The sequence below is a fragment of the Hipposideros armiger genome, unplaced genomic scaffold (genome assembly GCF_001890085.2).
Source record: "Hipposideros armiger isolate ML-2016 unplaced genomic scaffold, ASM189008v1 scaffold_927, whole genome shotgun sequence".
NCBI lineage: Eukaryota > Metazoa > Chordata > Mammalia > Chiroptera > Hipposideridae > Hipposideros > Hipposideros armiger.
In genome coordinates, this window is record NW_017732277.1 from 43,205 (window position 1) to 59,817 (window position 16,613).

The 16,613-nt window shown below is 43.1% G+C and overlaps 1 protein-coding gene across 2 annotated transcripts in view; it reads left to right on the plus strand.

The window, feature by feature from the left end:
* Positions 1-4,551: 4,551 nt before the first annotated feature.
* Positions 4,552-16,613, plus strand: part of GPM6B (glycoprotein M6B) — a 155,473-nt gene continuing 143,411 nt past the window's right edge. For both annotated transcript variants that reach the window (XM_019630675.1, XM_019630676.1), the window contains exon 1: positions 4,552-5,014. In XM_019630675.1, coding sequence (XP_019486220.1) covers positions 4,567-5,014 — 448 coding nt within the window. In that variant the 5' untranslated portion in view covers positions 4,552-4,566. The remainder of the gene's footprint in view (positions 5,015-16,613) is intronic.

Below are 16,613 nucleotides of genomic sequence, written 5' to 3' on the forward strand. Positions count from 1 at the left end.
GAAAATAATTTTATGGTTGGGGGTCACCACAACATGAGGAACTGTATTAAGGGGTCGCGGCATTAGGAACGTTGAGAACCGCTGCTCTAGAACGATGCAGAGCCAAGTGAGGGCTCCTCTGCCTGCCTAAAAGAAACTAAGGCACAAATTTGGACCAGACACTTCCATTCCTTCTGGCACTGCAAAATCTCAGAATGCCCCCACCCTAAAGCTGCTTTCTGGTGACATCCACCCCTTCCGGGTAAAAGGCAGCTTTAGGGTGGGGGCATTCTGAGAATGGAAGTGTCTGGTCCCAGCCCTCCTCTCACAACTGGTGGCCTCATACTTCCAGAGGCACACACTTAGCCCCGCCCAACTGCTAAGAAGTCTGGGAAATGTATTCCAGCTGTGTGGCCAGTTAGATGATATATGTTTGGTGAATATGTAATAGTCTGTAGGGGTTCAGAACAGCCCTCCCCAAGATGTGCCATTTTTGCATGGGAAATATTTTGAGCCGAAGGCTATCAAGACCCTGCAGGCTCACAAGAAACTTTTACCTCTCCCTTAAAGAATTGAAGTTAGGGGCCTTGCCCAGCAGGGCCAGCCGAGTGCTGCGTTGGTTAAGAGCTGGCTTGGGACACCAGCTCTGAGCAGCAGGACCCTGGTTCAGATCCCACATGAGGGCTAATCACGCTGCGCCCTGTACAGCTAAGATAATGAACAACATCTCAACCTGGAACTGGGCTGCCTGAGTTGCTGGCGATGGCGTAGGCTGCAGTGGGGCTGGCTGGCAGCTGGTGCGCGCTTTCATGAGCTGCCATGAGCTGCTGTGAGCGGCCGTCCAATGGCCGGCAAGCGACTGCCTCAGCCCGGAAGAGAGCAATGATAATACCAACATGGGCCAGTGAAGTGACGTCCTCAACTAGACTGAAGAGCATAAGGACAGCCACTTTTCTGTTCCCCTTCCCTGATTCTCCAATGCTGTTCCCCTCCCCCAATTCCCCAATAAAATCTTTAAAAAAACAGTTATCACCAGCAGTAACTTTTTATGACCCACCTGTATGGCAGGGCAAACTTCTTTTTATTAAATATCTGCTCTTCTTATCCTGCAGTGACTCTGAAACCCCCAAGGTACATTATTACCTCATCCCTAGCTCAGGATGCCTTATGTACTTCAATCCCCCTTTCTACTGAACCTCTTGTGCATGTGAGGTTTCTGACTCTCTCATGTATGTGGCAGACACATCCACATGTAATTAAATGTGGTTATTTTCTTTCCTTTTTTTTTTTTAAAGATTTTCATTGGGGAATTGTGGGAAGGGGAACAGACATGTTGCTGTCCTTTTGTTCTTCAATCTAGTTGTGGAGGACGTTGCTTCACTGGCCCAAGTTGGCACCATCATTGCGCTCCTCCCGGGCGAGGCAGATCAGTCGCCGGCTTCTGGACGTATGCTCAGGCTGGCTGCTGGCCACTCACGCTGGCTGCTAGCTACACACGGTAGCCCATGGCAACCCACTGCAGCAGGGGCTGCAGCCTACGCCATCGCCGGTGACTCACGGCAGCCCAGCTCCAGGTTGAGCTGTTGTTCAGCATTTTAGCTGTAGAGGGCAGTGTCACTGGCCCTCATATGTGGGATCCGAACCGGGGCCCTCTGGCATCCCAAGCCAGCTCTTAACCAATGCGCCACTCAGCCAGCCCTATTTTCTTTTTTTTAAACTAAAGTTTTGAGGGTGACAATGGTTAGTAAAGTTACATAGGTTTCAGGTGTACAATTCTGTACTACATCATCTATATATCACATTGTATGCTCACCACCCAGTCAGTTCTCCTTCCATCACCATATATTTGATCCTGTTTACCCTCATCTACCACCCCCTCCCCCCTTACCCTCTGGTCACCACTAAACTATTGTCTGTGTCTATGGGTTTTTGTTTGTTTGTCTTGTTCCTTTGTTGTTTTCAGTTTTATATCCCACATATCAGTGAAATCATATGGTTCTCGACTTTTTCTGACTTATTTCACTTAGCATGATAATTTCAAGATCCATCCATTTTGTTGCAAATGGCACTATTTCATCTTATGGCAGAGTAATATTCCATTGTGTATATATATATATCACATCTTCTTTATTCAATTTTCTCTTGTTAATCTGTATCATGTTGATTTAATTATTAGACCAGATGAAAGAATCTAGTCTCTACCCCCGGTCTCTACCAGTGTATTTTCTTTCAGTCTTTTTCAGTACATATATATGTACACACAAATATGACTCAGATTATATTGTACTTCAGCTTTTTATTCTGCTCTTAAAATTAAAAAAAAATCTCTGAGCACTTCCCACAATTCTTTAGAAACAGGGCTGCACGATATACAATCATCTAGATTAGGGTTGCTCAATCTCAGCACTGTTGACATTTGGGTGGGAGCAGGTCATAAATCTTTGCTGTGGTGGGGCTGTCCTGTGCCGTGTAGGATATTTAGCAGCATCCCTAGCCTCCCCCAGGCAGGTGCCAGTATCACTCCTCCCCAGATGCGACAACTAAAACTGTCTCCAGACATTGCCAAGTGTCTCCTGGGGGAGCAAAATCATCCACAGCTGAGAACCACTGAACTAGGTCAACAATAATTTATATAACGACTTCCCTTCTATTGAACAGCTGTTGCTTTTTTTCTTGTGTTTGTTTTGTTTGCCATTATACCTTGCTCTGTGATAAACATCTTTTCACATTAATTTTTACTGAAACAGTCGTTATTTAGTTAAGATCTCTCCAGAAGCAAGATTATTAGGTCAGAGTCTATGAATATTTTTGTCTCTTGATTCATACTGCCAAATAGCTTTCCAGAAAGGCTCTACCAATTTACTTGCCCACCTGCAAGGTAGTCTTGCTTGGTTTTTAAAAACTTTTAATGACTTAAGATGAGAAAAATGGTTTATTACTTTCAAATAGCATTTCTTTGACTAACAGCCAAATGTGCATATTAGGCATCTCCAGCACCCTGTCTGTGGTAGCCTTGCTAATTTCCAACTGCTGTTTTGTTTTTCTTAGGGGTTTTGGGGACGATTGCTTGTTGAAATCAGTCCATGACATTTCCAAAGTGAGTAAAAGTTTCTATTAAAATGTGGCTTTTCTTTGACACTCTGTACACATTTGCTGTAACTTGGTTTTTATCACAGCATCCCATTGTGACTAGCACCAATATTTGGACAGCTGTCATTTCTTTTCTTTGGTTAAAAAAAAATCCGAGACTTCTAGGGAGTGACAGAAAGTGGACCAAAGGGTTTACTTTCATCTCAGTGCACAAAACCTTCGAGTTCTTGCTTCTATAGTAGCTGAGTGAGGTCAGATCTTGCCCAAATACTATTTCAGATTGTTATGCCCGAGTCCCATTCTGCTGTCTCCTAGGGGCCTCCCAGGATGTAGGAATCCACCAAACCAAACTTCCCTAAACGAGAACTTAGGATAAATGCCTCCTTGCCCCCACCCACTTCCCCCTTTGTCCCTGCCCTTGGCAGGCCATCCCAGTCACTGTCACCTGCAGTCGGATCCCCACATACCAGTGCATTCAGACCTCATTCAAATGGATTACTTTCCTGTAACAGGGGGACAAAAGTTAAACCTATGAGCTCCCTGCTGTTTTATTACTGCATGAAGACTGGTTAGAAATGACTATTCCTGGGGGATTGTGAAAATGAGCCAGTGATCTGGCTAGCACAAATCTGTTTTTTTTATACAAAATATTATTAGGTTTTCTAGAACTCTCTCTGCCTTGATAAAATCTTTCCTAATCCAATAAATTTCAGTAGATGAAATGTTTGCCTCCTCTACCCTTCCTCAGTCCCGAAGCCTCTCTTCTGTCTTAAATGTCCCTTAAGTGTACTACGTACTGTTACTGTTTATGTAACCCTTGGTTCAAGTAACACGATGTATTTTCAAAACAATGAAGAAGCACAACATAAACTCCCAGGGAGGACTGTTGGGCTCAGTAATGCCTCAGAAAGCATTAGCCGTAGAAAAACTGCAGGGTCTCAGAGCTCCTCTAATACCTTAGGAAACAGGAAAATTCTCCTCTAAGGAGACAGAAGGAATTTAAACCCCGGACATGTTAAACCATTAATTCACTTCCAGGCTCAAGCGCGAGGCCTGAGAAGCCGGAGAAGCAGTGGCGGGGCGAATCTGCAACGCCTCCCAGAGCCTGCCAGGGGTGGGCTTCCAGGGAGCAAGTGGGCTGGTTACGGTCACCAGCAAATCTGTCACCACCCCAGGTCGGAGAGCGCTGCCTGTGACCCACAAGTAACTCGAGTCCGTGCTGGCAACCTTGACTGCACATTGGAATCACCTGGGAAGCTTTTGAGCACAACTGCCTCGGTCACACTCACCGAGGCCCTTAAGAAATTGGGGTTCAATAGCTCCCCAACTGATTCTAACGTACAACCAGGGTTGAGACCTGCTGAATTAAGTAACCACCCCGCAGCCCGTAAGTGAACAAAAGGATCCGGAACTGTGGATTGGGGGCAACACTGCCAAACACTGGGTGTCCTTGGAGCAGTGTCCCAGGCCTCAGTTTCTTTATCTGCACAATGGGTGATGCCTAAGACCAAAAAGCCCCTCCAGCTGAGAGTTGTCTTTTCCGAGATCCTGGAAGCCCACTCTCCACTTTCCCTATCTCCCCGGCTGGCTTTTCCGGTTTCCGCGCCCCTGGGAGCTCGCTCGGGGGCGTCTCAGGGGAAGCAGCGAGCTTGGCCCGCCGCCTCCGCGTGCCTGCAGCGGGTTCGGGCCCTGCTGCGGGCGCACAAAGCCCCCGGCGCTGACGTCAGGGCCCCTCTCGGCGCGGCCGGCCCCCAGTGCAGGCGGAGCCGCGCCGTGCTCCCACCCCGGCCAGGGAGCCAGCCCGGAGCCAGCCGCCAGCCCAGCAGCCCAGCGAAGCCCGCCCGGAGCCCGGCCCGCGCACGTGCCCGCCCAACCTGCAAACTTGTGCCACCGGCTCAGCCGTCCCCGGGGAGCCCGCGCCCCTCCCGCCTGTCTCCAGCCATGGGTAAGCGAGCGTGCTGGCCCAGCGCCACGGCCACGGCCACCGCCTCAAGCCCCCGCCCACCTACGCCCAGGTGGGGCCTCTTGGGGCACCTCCGCCACGAGGCCCGGGTGGGGGTGAGGAGGGTGGAGGTGGGAGGGGCGCGGTGCAGGTGTCCCAAACGCCCAGGTGCGCGTCCCTGCCTCATCCTGGGGGCATCCGCGCCCTGGCTGCACCCCGGCTGCACCCCGGGCAAGCGGCTCGCCAGAGGGAAGAGTGGGGCTCCCGGGAGGGTTGCAGAGAGAGCAGACGGAGCGTCCCGGGCGCCCGCCTCCAGCTTTATTTTGAGGGGTTGGTAGACAGTAGCTTCTCGCCCATTTCCCGGGACGCTCTCCTTCCCTGTCGCCCTAGCTCCCAGCTCCGCGTCTTGTCCTGTCCCACCCTGCCGTGGTCCTGGTGGCCTTAAACCCACTTGAAACAAACGCCCAGTTCCCCAAGTCTCTCGGAAGACCCCACTGAAGAACCATGACTCTTGAAACCAGAAAGGTGGGAGGGGAGAGGGACAGAATGGGACAGAGGGTTTCTTTTCTTTGTCCCCTGTTCAACTATCAAAATGCGGACCTGGCTGGGCGCAGGTGGAGACGTGTGCCAAGCGGGTTCCAGTGCAGTTGGAAAATTGACTAGTAACGTTGAAAGCCCAGCTCAGGAGACTGAAAATCTCCAACCTGGCCTGGGGCCGATGTTAGGCTGCTGGAGGATTCTTTCTGTCACCTCCTAACACCCCGAAATGCTGCCGTCAGCAACATGTGAAGTGGGGACTCGGTATCGGAAGGGAAACTCATAGAGTGCAGTGGAAATCCAGCTAATGCCGCTGCACCCCTGGATGTGTCTGAGCGCTGTACTGGGGAACGGGTGTCCTCTCCCTGCTCTGTTATCCTTCTCGAGTGGCAGACAGACTCCAGCCACCAGCACCACAAAAGCCAGACTGAAGAGCCCCTCTGAAGCATTTCTAATGAGGAAGCCAGTGGGTTTAACCGTTGCGGGTTAATGGTGAGGGCTCTCACCCTACATTCCCTCTGCTATTAAGTGTGTGTGTGGGAGAATATGGGGCGAAGGGGTAATTTTGTGCCGATTAAAATTTTGGTGATGGGGAGTAAGGAGGGCAGAGTGAAAGGAAGTACAAATAATTTTATAGTTAGATCTTTTAAAATTTACTAGGTGGTCAAAATAAGAAAGGAAATAGGCCCCTGAATCCAACAGGAAAGTTTCTTACCAAAAAGTTAGGGGCGAGCTAGGGTAAAAATCTTTCTACAAAGGGTAGAGTTGCGTGACCTGTAACTCTGGTTCCTACTTCTCGGAATGCCCCCACGTGAATAGTCACCTCACTCACCACTCCCTTTTGAATGAGGTTCAGACACCAGAATCAGGGCTGCCACTCAGCCTGTAACTATGTTGGCATTGCTTGGGGCAAAGATTTTGAAGGTACACAGAGGTGCAGTATTAAGGAAAGCAATAACGAATTTTCCTGAAATCAAGTTGTTTCTGGTTTTTTAATGCTAAGCGTTGGGATTTGTGTGGGATAGAAATGGAGTCTGGAATTGCCACATGGGCACCTTCTTGACGATGGCTTTCACAGTACCCCGGGCTTAAGTGAAGATTTTATTTTTCAGTAGGTATGGAAGCTCTCGTGAAGCAAATGCCCAAACCAGAGGCCTGTTCTCCAGGAAGTATTTGGTGTCTTGGACAGTTGCTGGCGCTACACTTTAATTGCCAATTTATGTTAATTTGCGCATACCTCACTGGTTCTGGAAGTAGCCTGGGTTTTAGTTTTTACAATAAAAAAAAGTTCCCTCATGCTAAAAAGGAAACACTGATTTTCTTTGGTAGGTTCTTAGTAAATACACCACAGAGCTATGAACTGGTTTTATTTTTCCAGATGTATTTAATCACCGAACATACCCTATGAATGTTTTAATTGAAATGATGTAATGCTGGGAAAATTCTGACCATTGGGCCATTGAGTGGGGACTTGGGTTTTTATATGTGTCACTTCCTGAACCTGGTATCAGTTAATTTCCTGGTAAAATGGGTGAGGTTAGTGGAAATAAAAGCCCCTTCAGCCTCAAATTTTGAGGTATTCCAAGTCTTTAAGTTAAAAAACTAAAATAATGAGCAGTGGTGGTGTGTACGATTTCTTTCAATGCATCTTAAAAGAAAACTTTTTTTACTGTTGAACCAATTGGTTATTATTTGTTTACAGCTTTGTTGAGATACAATTCACATATCCTTACAAGGTATACGTTTCAGTGTACAAAGTCAGTGATTTTTGGTATATTCAGACTTGTGCAACCACTACCACTATCTAACATCCTCATCGCCCCCAAAAGATACCCTGGGCCAGGTAGAAGTCACTCCCCGTTCTCCCCTCCCCCCCAGCCCCTGGCAACCACTAATCTACTTTCTATGGATTTGCCTATTCTGGATGGTTCATGTAAATGCAATGAGCCAATTGTTTGCAGTGTGTTTGACTATTCAGTAACTTGGGTTGTTTTGCACAATGGGAAGATGTTGATGTATTGTTTGTATGCAGTACACCACCTCAATGAGTGTGATGAAACTAATTATTTCACTGGCTGAAGAGTTCCACATTTGGCCGTTGTGCATGGGCACACGCACGCGTGCACACACACACACACACACACACACACATTCTCAGTGTTGCTCTAGTTTTATCTGATGGGAAGTCACGCTGCCTAACACAATTTTGATTCTGTTGCCTTGTTCATAGGACTGAAGACATAGCAACTAAATGGAGTCAGTGCAATAACCTCTTATAAGGCATTTGTGGAATATCCGGCCTGCTTTAATATGGAGCTTGTATCCAGAGAGAAATGATTATTTTGTTTCATTAGCTGCCTGTAATTTTAAATGAAAATTGTATGCAAAATGATCAGATACAGCAAAACAGCCAAGTAATTGTTTTGATCCATTTTGTGGTAAGGAAGTTTTTATGAGGATTGTAACTTAAATGCACTCAAACACTTCCCAAAATAGCATTTAAAAGGCTGGTTTAGAGCAGTGCTTTAACTGTAATGTGCATGCAGATCACCTGTGATCTTATTAAGAAAGCAGTTTCTGATTCAGTGGGCCTGGACAGGGTCTGAGTTTCTGTGTTTCTAGCAAGTTCCCAGGTGGTGCTGGTGCTGCTGGTCCCTGGGGCCAGGACACTGAGGATAAGCAGGGCAAGCCAGGGGCCCGTGGTGCCTGCCCCCAGCAACTCCGCTAACTTGCTACGTGACCTTGGGTAAATCATTTTCTCTTCTTAATCACAGTTTACTACAAGATAAATGCATTTGATGAAATTATTTATTTGGGCTCTTACAGATCGAAATGGGTGTGATTAGAAAAAAGAAATGAGAAGGTAATGTTATGCTTGAAAAACATGAGAAAACAGCTCCCTAATTGTTTGAACACTTATTTGGTTCCATGAAGCCAGCATCACAGCCATCATTTGTAGTTGCGTTGAAGGCTGGCATCTTGACATGCCTGCCAACAAGACAACTGGCCTTTTTCCAAGGAGACTGGTAGAGGACCGCTTCTAGCCTTGGCTTCTCCTGACCTCTTCTCAGAGCTGGCTGTTCCACAGAGCCTTTCCTTACACTCCCCCACAGGACCCAGGCCACCTTCAGAGGCAGGACTCCAAAGGAAGCACTGAGGATCCATGCATACATTTGCTTCTTGAAGTTTGCTCAGGAATTTAGATGCAATTGGAGACAAAGGAATGCTATCCTGATGAATAGCTGGGCAGGAAGTATTCTCAGAATGTGCTAGCCTCCCTCCCTCTGAGTGTAAAGATCTGGTAACAGCCCACCCTTGGTCTTGGAGAGTGCTCCTTCAAGTCTCCCATGCAGACTGAAATTTTGAATAAACCTCATAGCCCAAAAAGCACAGAAGACTGTTTGTGACAAACAGGAAGTAATTCATTATTTAGTATATTTTTGCTCCAGAAAAAACTCTTGCCCAAACCACTTGACCCCTCCAAGGGTTTCTTCAAGGAGATCCTTATCTGCGTATCCAGGGTTAAGCGGTTAGATGGTTTATTGACAGTGCTGAAGTGGGGAATCATAAAAAGTGCCACATTTGTGTCTTAAACATTTAGTTAACTTTAAACATTAATTCGCCAATATTTTGTTGTAGTCTTTGTTTTGAGTATGAGTCCTGGTCGGAATTCCTTGAAGTCTTTCTTATGTATAAATCACAGCCCAAGCTCATTGGCTTTTGACGTCTAGTTTCAGATTCTTTTTAAATAGAATAAGAACCTAAAGGCATTGGGAACCAATCTGTGTGCACAGTCCTTTTAGATCACCTATTTCACTTCCCTGAAATCTTTCAAATTGTCCTACCTGTACTTCCTTTTTGGCAACTATTTTTCTAAGTGACTCCTCTTTGTTAAGACTTTCCAAAGCAATAAACTTGGTTTTCAAAGAAATAAAAAGTCTTTCTTGTGGCACTCATATTTTATTAGTTTGTGTAATATTGAATTAAAATTCATAATTATAGTAACAAGAACAACTGGCATAAACAAGTTTAGAAACACAGAACTGATTCTTCTTAGATACACAGTTCAGCTGGTGGCAGAAGTCACCCGGAGGTGTCCTGAGAATAGCTCTGAGGCCAAGTTCTGTGGACAGTGGTCGGTGTGGTTGACTAAAAGAATAGAGCATATGGGGTAATTTCGTGGGTACTTTAGGTGAACTTCGGGAATTTTTTTAATCCAATATCATCCATTTAATAATTTTTTTAAAAGATTTTTATTCGGGAATTGGGGACGGGGAACAGACAAGTTGCTGTCCTTTTGTTTTTCAGTTTAGTTGTGAAGGACATCACCTCACTGGCCCATGTTGGTATTATCATTGTGCTCTTCCCGGGTGAGGCAGTCGCTCACCGGCCATTGGACGGCCACTCACGGTGGCTCACGGCAGCTCATGAAAGCTCACGCCCGCTGCCGGCCGGCCCCACTGCAGCCTACGCCGTCACTGGTGACTCACGACAGCCCAGCTCCAGGTCGAGCTGTTGTTCACCCTCTTAGCTGTAGAGGGCGCAGCATCACTGGCCCTCATGTGGGATCCAAACCGGGGCCGCGCTGCTCAGAGCTGGCGTCCCAAGCCAACTCTTAACCAACACACCACTCGGCTGGCCCCATTTAATAATTTTAACATGGTTTTCCGGTTACTATTAGCTGGCTTGTTAGTGTTCTTCATATGCCTTCTTTTCTGTACACATACCAAATTTGTCAAGAACAAATATTGTCTTATTCATTGTTGTATCCCAATGCTCGTTCCAACAATTAAGTGCATTCTAGGTGCTCCACAAACATTTGTTGAAAGGATAAAGGTTTGGCATATAAAATATACTTCATTAAGGTCTATCTATATTATAAATGTATAGACTTCAAGGTATGTAAAATTATACTTATGTGTTACAAACTATAATAAACTATACTAAATTAAATAGGGCAAATGACACCAATTATTGTTCTTTAATGCTATCTGCAGAATGGGAAGCTCTCTGGTTTAAAAGGTGTCATCCTCCCAAAGGGATTCTTGGTTTTTCAAGCTGAAGGAAGTTTTGTTTATTTCCCTTTTTTCAACATCACCAGAGAATCTGGAAATATAAGGGGAAGGCTTTCAGACCACCTAATTCACTCTTTCTTTGCAGTAAAATGGTACCTAAACCATCTCAATAATGAGACCAAACACCCCTGGGAATAGAGAGTGCCTGGTTTTCCTTAGTAACTTGTTCTGATGTTCAGTGCACTTTATCTGAACATCAGAACAAGCTACCAAGGAATCTATATCAAGTTTGTTTTGCTTATTAAAATCATTTTCATCGTCTTTTGTTCTCTTAAGTAGAAAGACATCAAGGATCTTGTCCCACTTCTTAATTACCTTGATGGCCTTTCCAAATTTAGAATTCATCTCCTTAGCTATAATCAAATCTACCCAGATTAAACCTTTAAGGCAGCCTTGCTGCACCTTCTGTTCCGTCCTCAGGCTCTGTAGTCATGGCTTCCTGATGTTTTTCCATGTGCTTGAGAGACGCAGGAGTTGGAAGAGGAAGGACTAATTTCCCCTTGTTGCTCACAGAGATCCTTTGCTGACAGTCAGTGATCTCCTTGCCCCCCATCCTCAACCCCTCCCCCAGATTGAGACCTCAAGTTGGTGTTCTCTTAGAGATCCGAGCACCCTTGCAAAATAGTTCTAATGTAAGAAGAGCAGGAACATTGGAAGTAAAGATTGGAAGGAGCCTAGAAAAGCTGCTATTTTGTATGTGCATCAGGCCACTCTTTTAGGTTTAGGAATGTGGTGTTTCACACTGACTCCCTGCAAAGAATGTTTAAATGGTGAAGTTTAAAATGGCAGCTTAAATTCAGGCATCTGTTTCTTCGCACAAGGAAGAAAGAATGGAGATGTAATTAGCAGAGAAATCCAGACCCTTCAGATAACTTTATTTGATGCAGTACTCCATTTTATTTTATATTTTCCTTTTAGCTTTCTCTTGTGGCATATTCCGACAGTTTCCATGATAAGTAAAACAGAATTCAGAACATTGAAGAGATGAATTTCCATTCCATGAATTATTACCATTTTGCAAGGCCACTGTCCTGGATTACCAAAAACTGCTTTGAGCTCTTTCATATAATGATATCTTGTCACAAATATTTTTAGATGTTTTGCAAGAGGCATGAATATTATAAATGATTTAAAAATATGTTATTGAAGTATAATATAGACACTAAAAGTGGGCAGATCATAAGCATAAAGGTTGATAAATTTTTACAAACTTATGTAACCAGTGCATGGATTAAGAAGCAGAACATTATCAGCCCCTCAGAAATCCGCTGCAAGCACCCCTTCTGGCCCCTCTGACCCCGGGTACTCACTACTACTTTCTGTCGACATAGTTTTGCCTGTTCTTGTACTTTATATAAATGGAATCATGCAGTGTGACCTCTTATGTCTAGCAGCTTTTGATCAACATTAATAACATTATTTTCAAACTCGGGTATGTTTGCTGTCCGAAAAACAGACCTGCTTCTAAATCATTATGGTTAAAAGCATTTATTAAATGCCTTCGTGCGCAGAGCTGTGCTAGGAAGTGCGTAAAACACTGGCTGCTACCCTCTGTTTTAAGGGGAAAACATCAACAAAGCAGGTGTGAGAAGGACTTTGAAAATAATTGATGAGAGATGAGAGTGGTACATGGAAAACATGCACCCAGCGGACGAGATTACTAAGATAAGGCATCGCCATTATCCCTCTCGAAATGGAAAATACATCATGAGGGGTGATGAATAAAGAGGAAGTTGTAGATGTTGTGTATTTATTCAGGATATGATCAGTATGAATATTTTATGGCTTCAGGGTATAAGGACATAACAGATATTGAGACCTCCCCCCTATTAGTTTCCTGAAGAAGATGGAATTTTAGAAATTGGCTGAATTTAACAGTAGTTAGTGAACTGTTGGCTGGTGGGTGTTCCACGTGGAGTGCAGGTTTGCAAAAAGGGGTAAAGGCCTGATTTTGGTTTCCATCCTGACATTTTTTTAGAAATTGATATAGAACTGTTTTTTTGCCAAAATAACTGTTCTTCTTGTGTTGTTTGGATTTAGGCGATAATAATCTGCCTTCATTCCTTCAGTGAGGGCTTTTGTCATCTTGTTGAGTGAAGTAATGATGCAGTCAACAAAATGAATGTTTTGTCATCACATAAAGCTAGCTTTAAGTTGTATAGTGTCACCAGTGCTTCCCAAGCAATGGTATCAGTTTATACTCCCGCCAATAGTGTATGAGCAGATAGATTTTCTGTATATTCACCAGCCTTTGGTATTGTCACATTGTTTACTTTTGCAAAAATCTGATAGGTATAAAGTAGTATTTTATTGTGTTTTGTGTTGAGTATCCCCACAGAGGTAGAAACTTTTTGGTAGGTTATTTGCCATTTGGGTTTTCTCTTTCATTTATATCCTTATTTGTTTTTTTCTTTATTGATTTGTAGCAATTCTTTGTACATTCTGAATACTAACCCTTAGTTAAATATGTTGTGAATATCATCTTCTCTGTGGTTTATCTTTAACTTTGTTGCACACATCATTTGTTGTACTGAATTTTTTTTATTGTAATAAAGCCCTAATTATCGATCTTTTCCTTTAGTCTTTTATGATTTGTGCCTCTTATTTTTGCCTTGTTTTAGAATTGTTCTATATCCAAGGTCATGAAAATGTACTTCTAGTCTAATGTATTTTCTTTTAAAGTTTTTTAAAAGTATGCTTTTTCATTTTTCAGTCTTTATTCCATTAGGATTTTGGTTTTTTGGAATAGTATGAGTTAGAAATCAATCTTTATTTTATATTCCTTATACCACATACGTAGTAGTTCATTTTTTTCCCCACTAACTTTATATAATACCATCTCTCATGTATTAAATTTCCCTACTGTATATGTATGTTCATCTCTGAACTCCACTCTGTTCCTTTGGTCTGTTTTGCCATCCATGTGCTAATACACTGTCATACGCTATCCTAATTCCTGTGGATTTATAATATCCCTGGATAGCTCCTAGGAGAACTTTTCTCCTCTTGCTCTTCTTTAAAAGTGTCTGAGATATTCTTCATTTTTTGCTTTGGAATCAGCTTCTCATGTTCCACAAGCATCCCTGTTAGTATTTTGAGTGGGATTACAGTGGATTTACAGAATAATTTTCATGATAGTCACTGTGTTTATTGTATTGAACCTTCCAATTGTATACATGGTGTATCTCTTCATACAATTAGATGGTCTTTCACATTATCCCAATAATGTTTTTGCACACCATTAAATAATCTATTAAAGCCTTGTAGTTTCTGTGGCTTTTTTTAAAAGAGAAAATCAGTCAGGGTCAAATCTAATGCCATGGAATGTCATGGTTTCCTTCCACGGACCTGTGACTTCTGAAAGTGCAGCTGAATGGACAAACTTGTTCAGATTAGCATAGAAGCTGGAGAGGAAGCTGGTTCTGAGTTATCACGTACCAGCCTGGTCTTAAGAACGGAAGTGAAGTGAGGTATTTTTATAATACTTAAACCAACCCTTGACATACTATAATAAGATAAGAAAATAAAACCTTCAACATGTTAAAAGGTGGATTTCTTCTAAAAGAAAAATACGACCCGATTTGCTCCATTGCAAAGACCAAGTTTACATTCAAGATGCAAATTCTTATTTGAAAGAGAAAGAAAAAAAAGCCCATTTTCCACCAATATCTTAGAGCAATGCCGCTAAGATAACCCTAGAATTATTTAAACATGGCTCTTTTGTTGGAATGTTACTCCCATGGTTGGTGATGTTACTCGTGAAAATAAACTTTTATTCATCGATTCAAGATTACCTAGCTTCCCTAAGTAGTTTAATGGAAAACATTTCCTGGAATATTTTTACATAGCTGCTCACCCTGAAAAGAAGAGGCCAGCATTGGGCCGAAGCTCCAGCTTGATTTATTCTGGAAAGTGGTTTACTCAGCCGTCAAATGAGATTATGTGTGCGGCTGTTACCCATCACTTTACAGAAATATTCTTATTCCTCCACAAGGCCTCAAACTTTTATTTACTTGGAGGTAACAGAAATCTCAAATGGAAATTCTCCTAAAACATATCTTTGCAAATGCAATTTTCAGTAGAGTGCTGTTACTCCCTTACTGTTGATGATGGTGGCCCGAACAAAACGGGACTGCTGGACATTTTCAACACACTGCCTGCTGTCCTCCCACCAGCCAGCGCGTGCACGCGCGCGCACGCGCACACACACACACACACACACACACACACACACCCCTATACATTTAGATTTGAAGAATCCTGAAAGCCCCCAATGATAAGAATCCATTCTTAACATTCACTTCATTCTGTTATATGTTTTTGTCTAGGAGTGGTCTCTCAATGTAGAAACTCTAGCATTTAAAACTGAAGTTTAAATTTGGACATAAAAGCTAAGTTATTTTCACTTTTTATCATCTTACTTTAGCATTTAGGGATTTGGGCAACAGTGGTGGTATATCTACTTGGTGATTGACTTGCAGTGTCCTCAGCCTAACATGACAAGTAAGCTGTCATTAAAAAGAAAATGGAGGGTCGGCCGAGTGGCTCAGTTGGTTAAGAGCTCACTCAAGAGTGCGAACTCTGAGCAACAGGGTCGCCGGTTTGATTCCTGGCCCGAGCTGAGCTGCCAACAGGTGGCAGATGGCTCAGCTAAAAAAAAAAGAAAAAGAAAAAAAGAAAAAGGAAACTTATGACCAGGGTAACTGTGATATACAGTGGGTTGTTGCTTAGGAATCTCTACTTGGTCAATGGCTTAAAGATGGGTAGGCTCTTTTCTTTCCTCAGCATGTAGAGGCAGTATTTGGAAAGTCAGCCACTCATTCATAGAGGCCAGAGATGCTATTAAACATCCTACAATGCACAGGGCCCACCCATCCTCCCAAGAGTCATCTGGCCCCAAATGTCAAGAGCAATGATTTAGACAACTTTTGAAGTTGCAAAAGATGGTCTTTGCAAACCTTTAAGACATACAGCACATGGGAAGGTTTGGGATTTGGACTGAAATAGGGCAAGACACTCTAGACACCAAATAAAGGGACCCAGGTGTAGAAGGAGTTGCCTGGTTCGGAAGATGCCTTTCTGAAGGGGAACCTTCAAGACAAGCCTCTCTGATGCAAACAAACCTAGTCCTGAATGTCGCTAATGACTGACTGGTGCTGATATGGATGGATCTACTTGTTTAATTCAGTTGATATCCATTAAACTCTTACCATGAACAAGGTATTCTTTGTAATAAGAATAATGAAACAAATGATAATAGCAGGTCTGATATAAAACTGAATCATAATTAGCGTTGGAAAATTCTTTTTTACCTGAAGGATTTTATTTATTATCTCAGCCTCTTTCTAGAGAACTCAGATATTCATGTAACAAAAGAAGATAGCATAGAACATTGAAGTGAGCCAATTATTTTTTCATTTACCATTTAATTTCAAGCAATAGGTTTAAATGTTTTATTTTCTTCCAAGAGCTGCTAATGAACCAATGTTGGCTGGTTTAAGTATCATAGTTCCCTGACTTTCGCAATCCTTGGTGAAGGTCTTAAGTTGAGACACATGAAATAGACAACATTTGACAATTTTTTTTCCAAAAGTTTTTTATTGTTTTCAAATGTAAAATTTCAGTTACAGTTGACATTCAGGATTATGTTAGCTTCAGGTGTACACCATAGCGGTCAGTCATTTCTATAACTTACAAAGTGATCCCCCAATAAGTCTAGAACCCACTTACACCATGCATATTTATTACAATATAGTGACTATATTATTTACATCCTCATGACTGTTTTGTAAATGCCAATTTGTACTTCTGAATCCTTTTACTTCTTTTTTTTTGTTTTAATTATTTTTTATTATGAAATACACATTTTTTAGAATTAGTTTCAGCTGTACAACACAGTGCAATAGTTATACCTTTTACCCCTTGAAGTGACAACCCCCCTCCCCCAATCCGCCACCCCACTTCCCCCCAATATCATACATATCTATTAC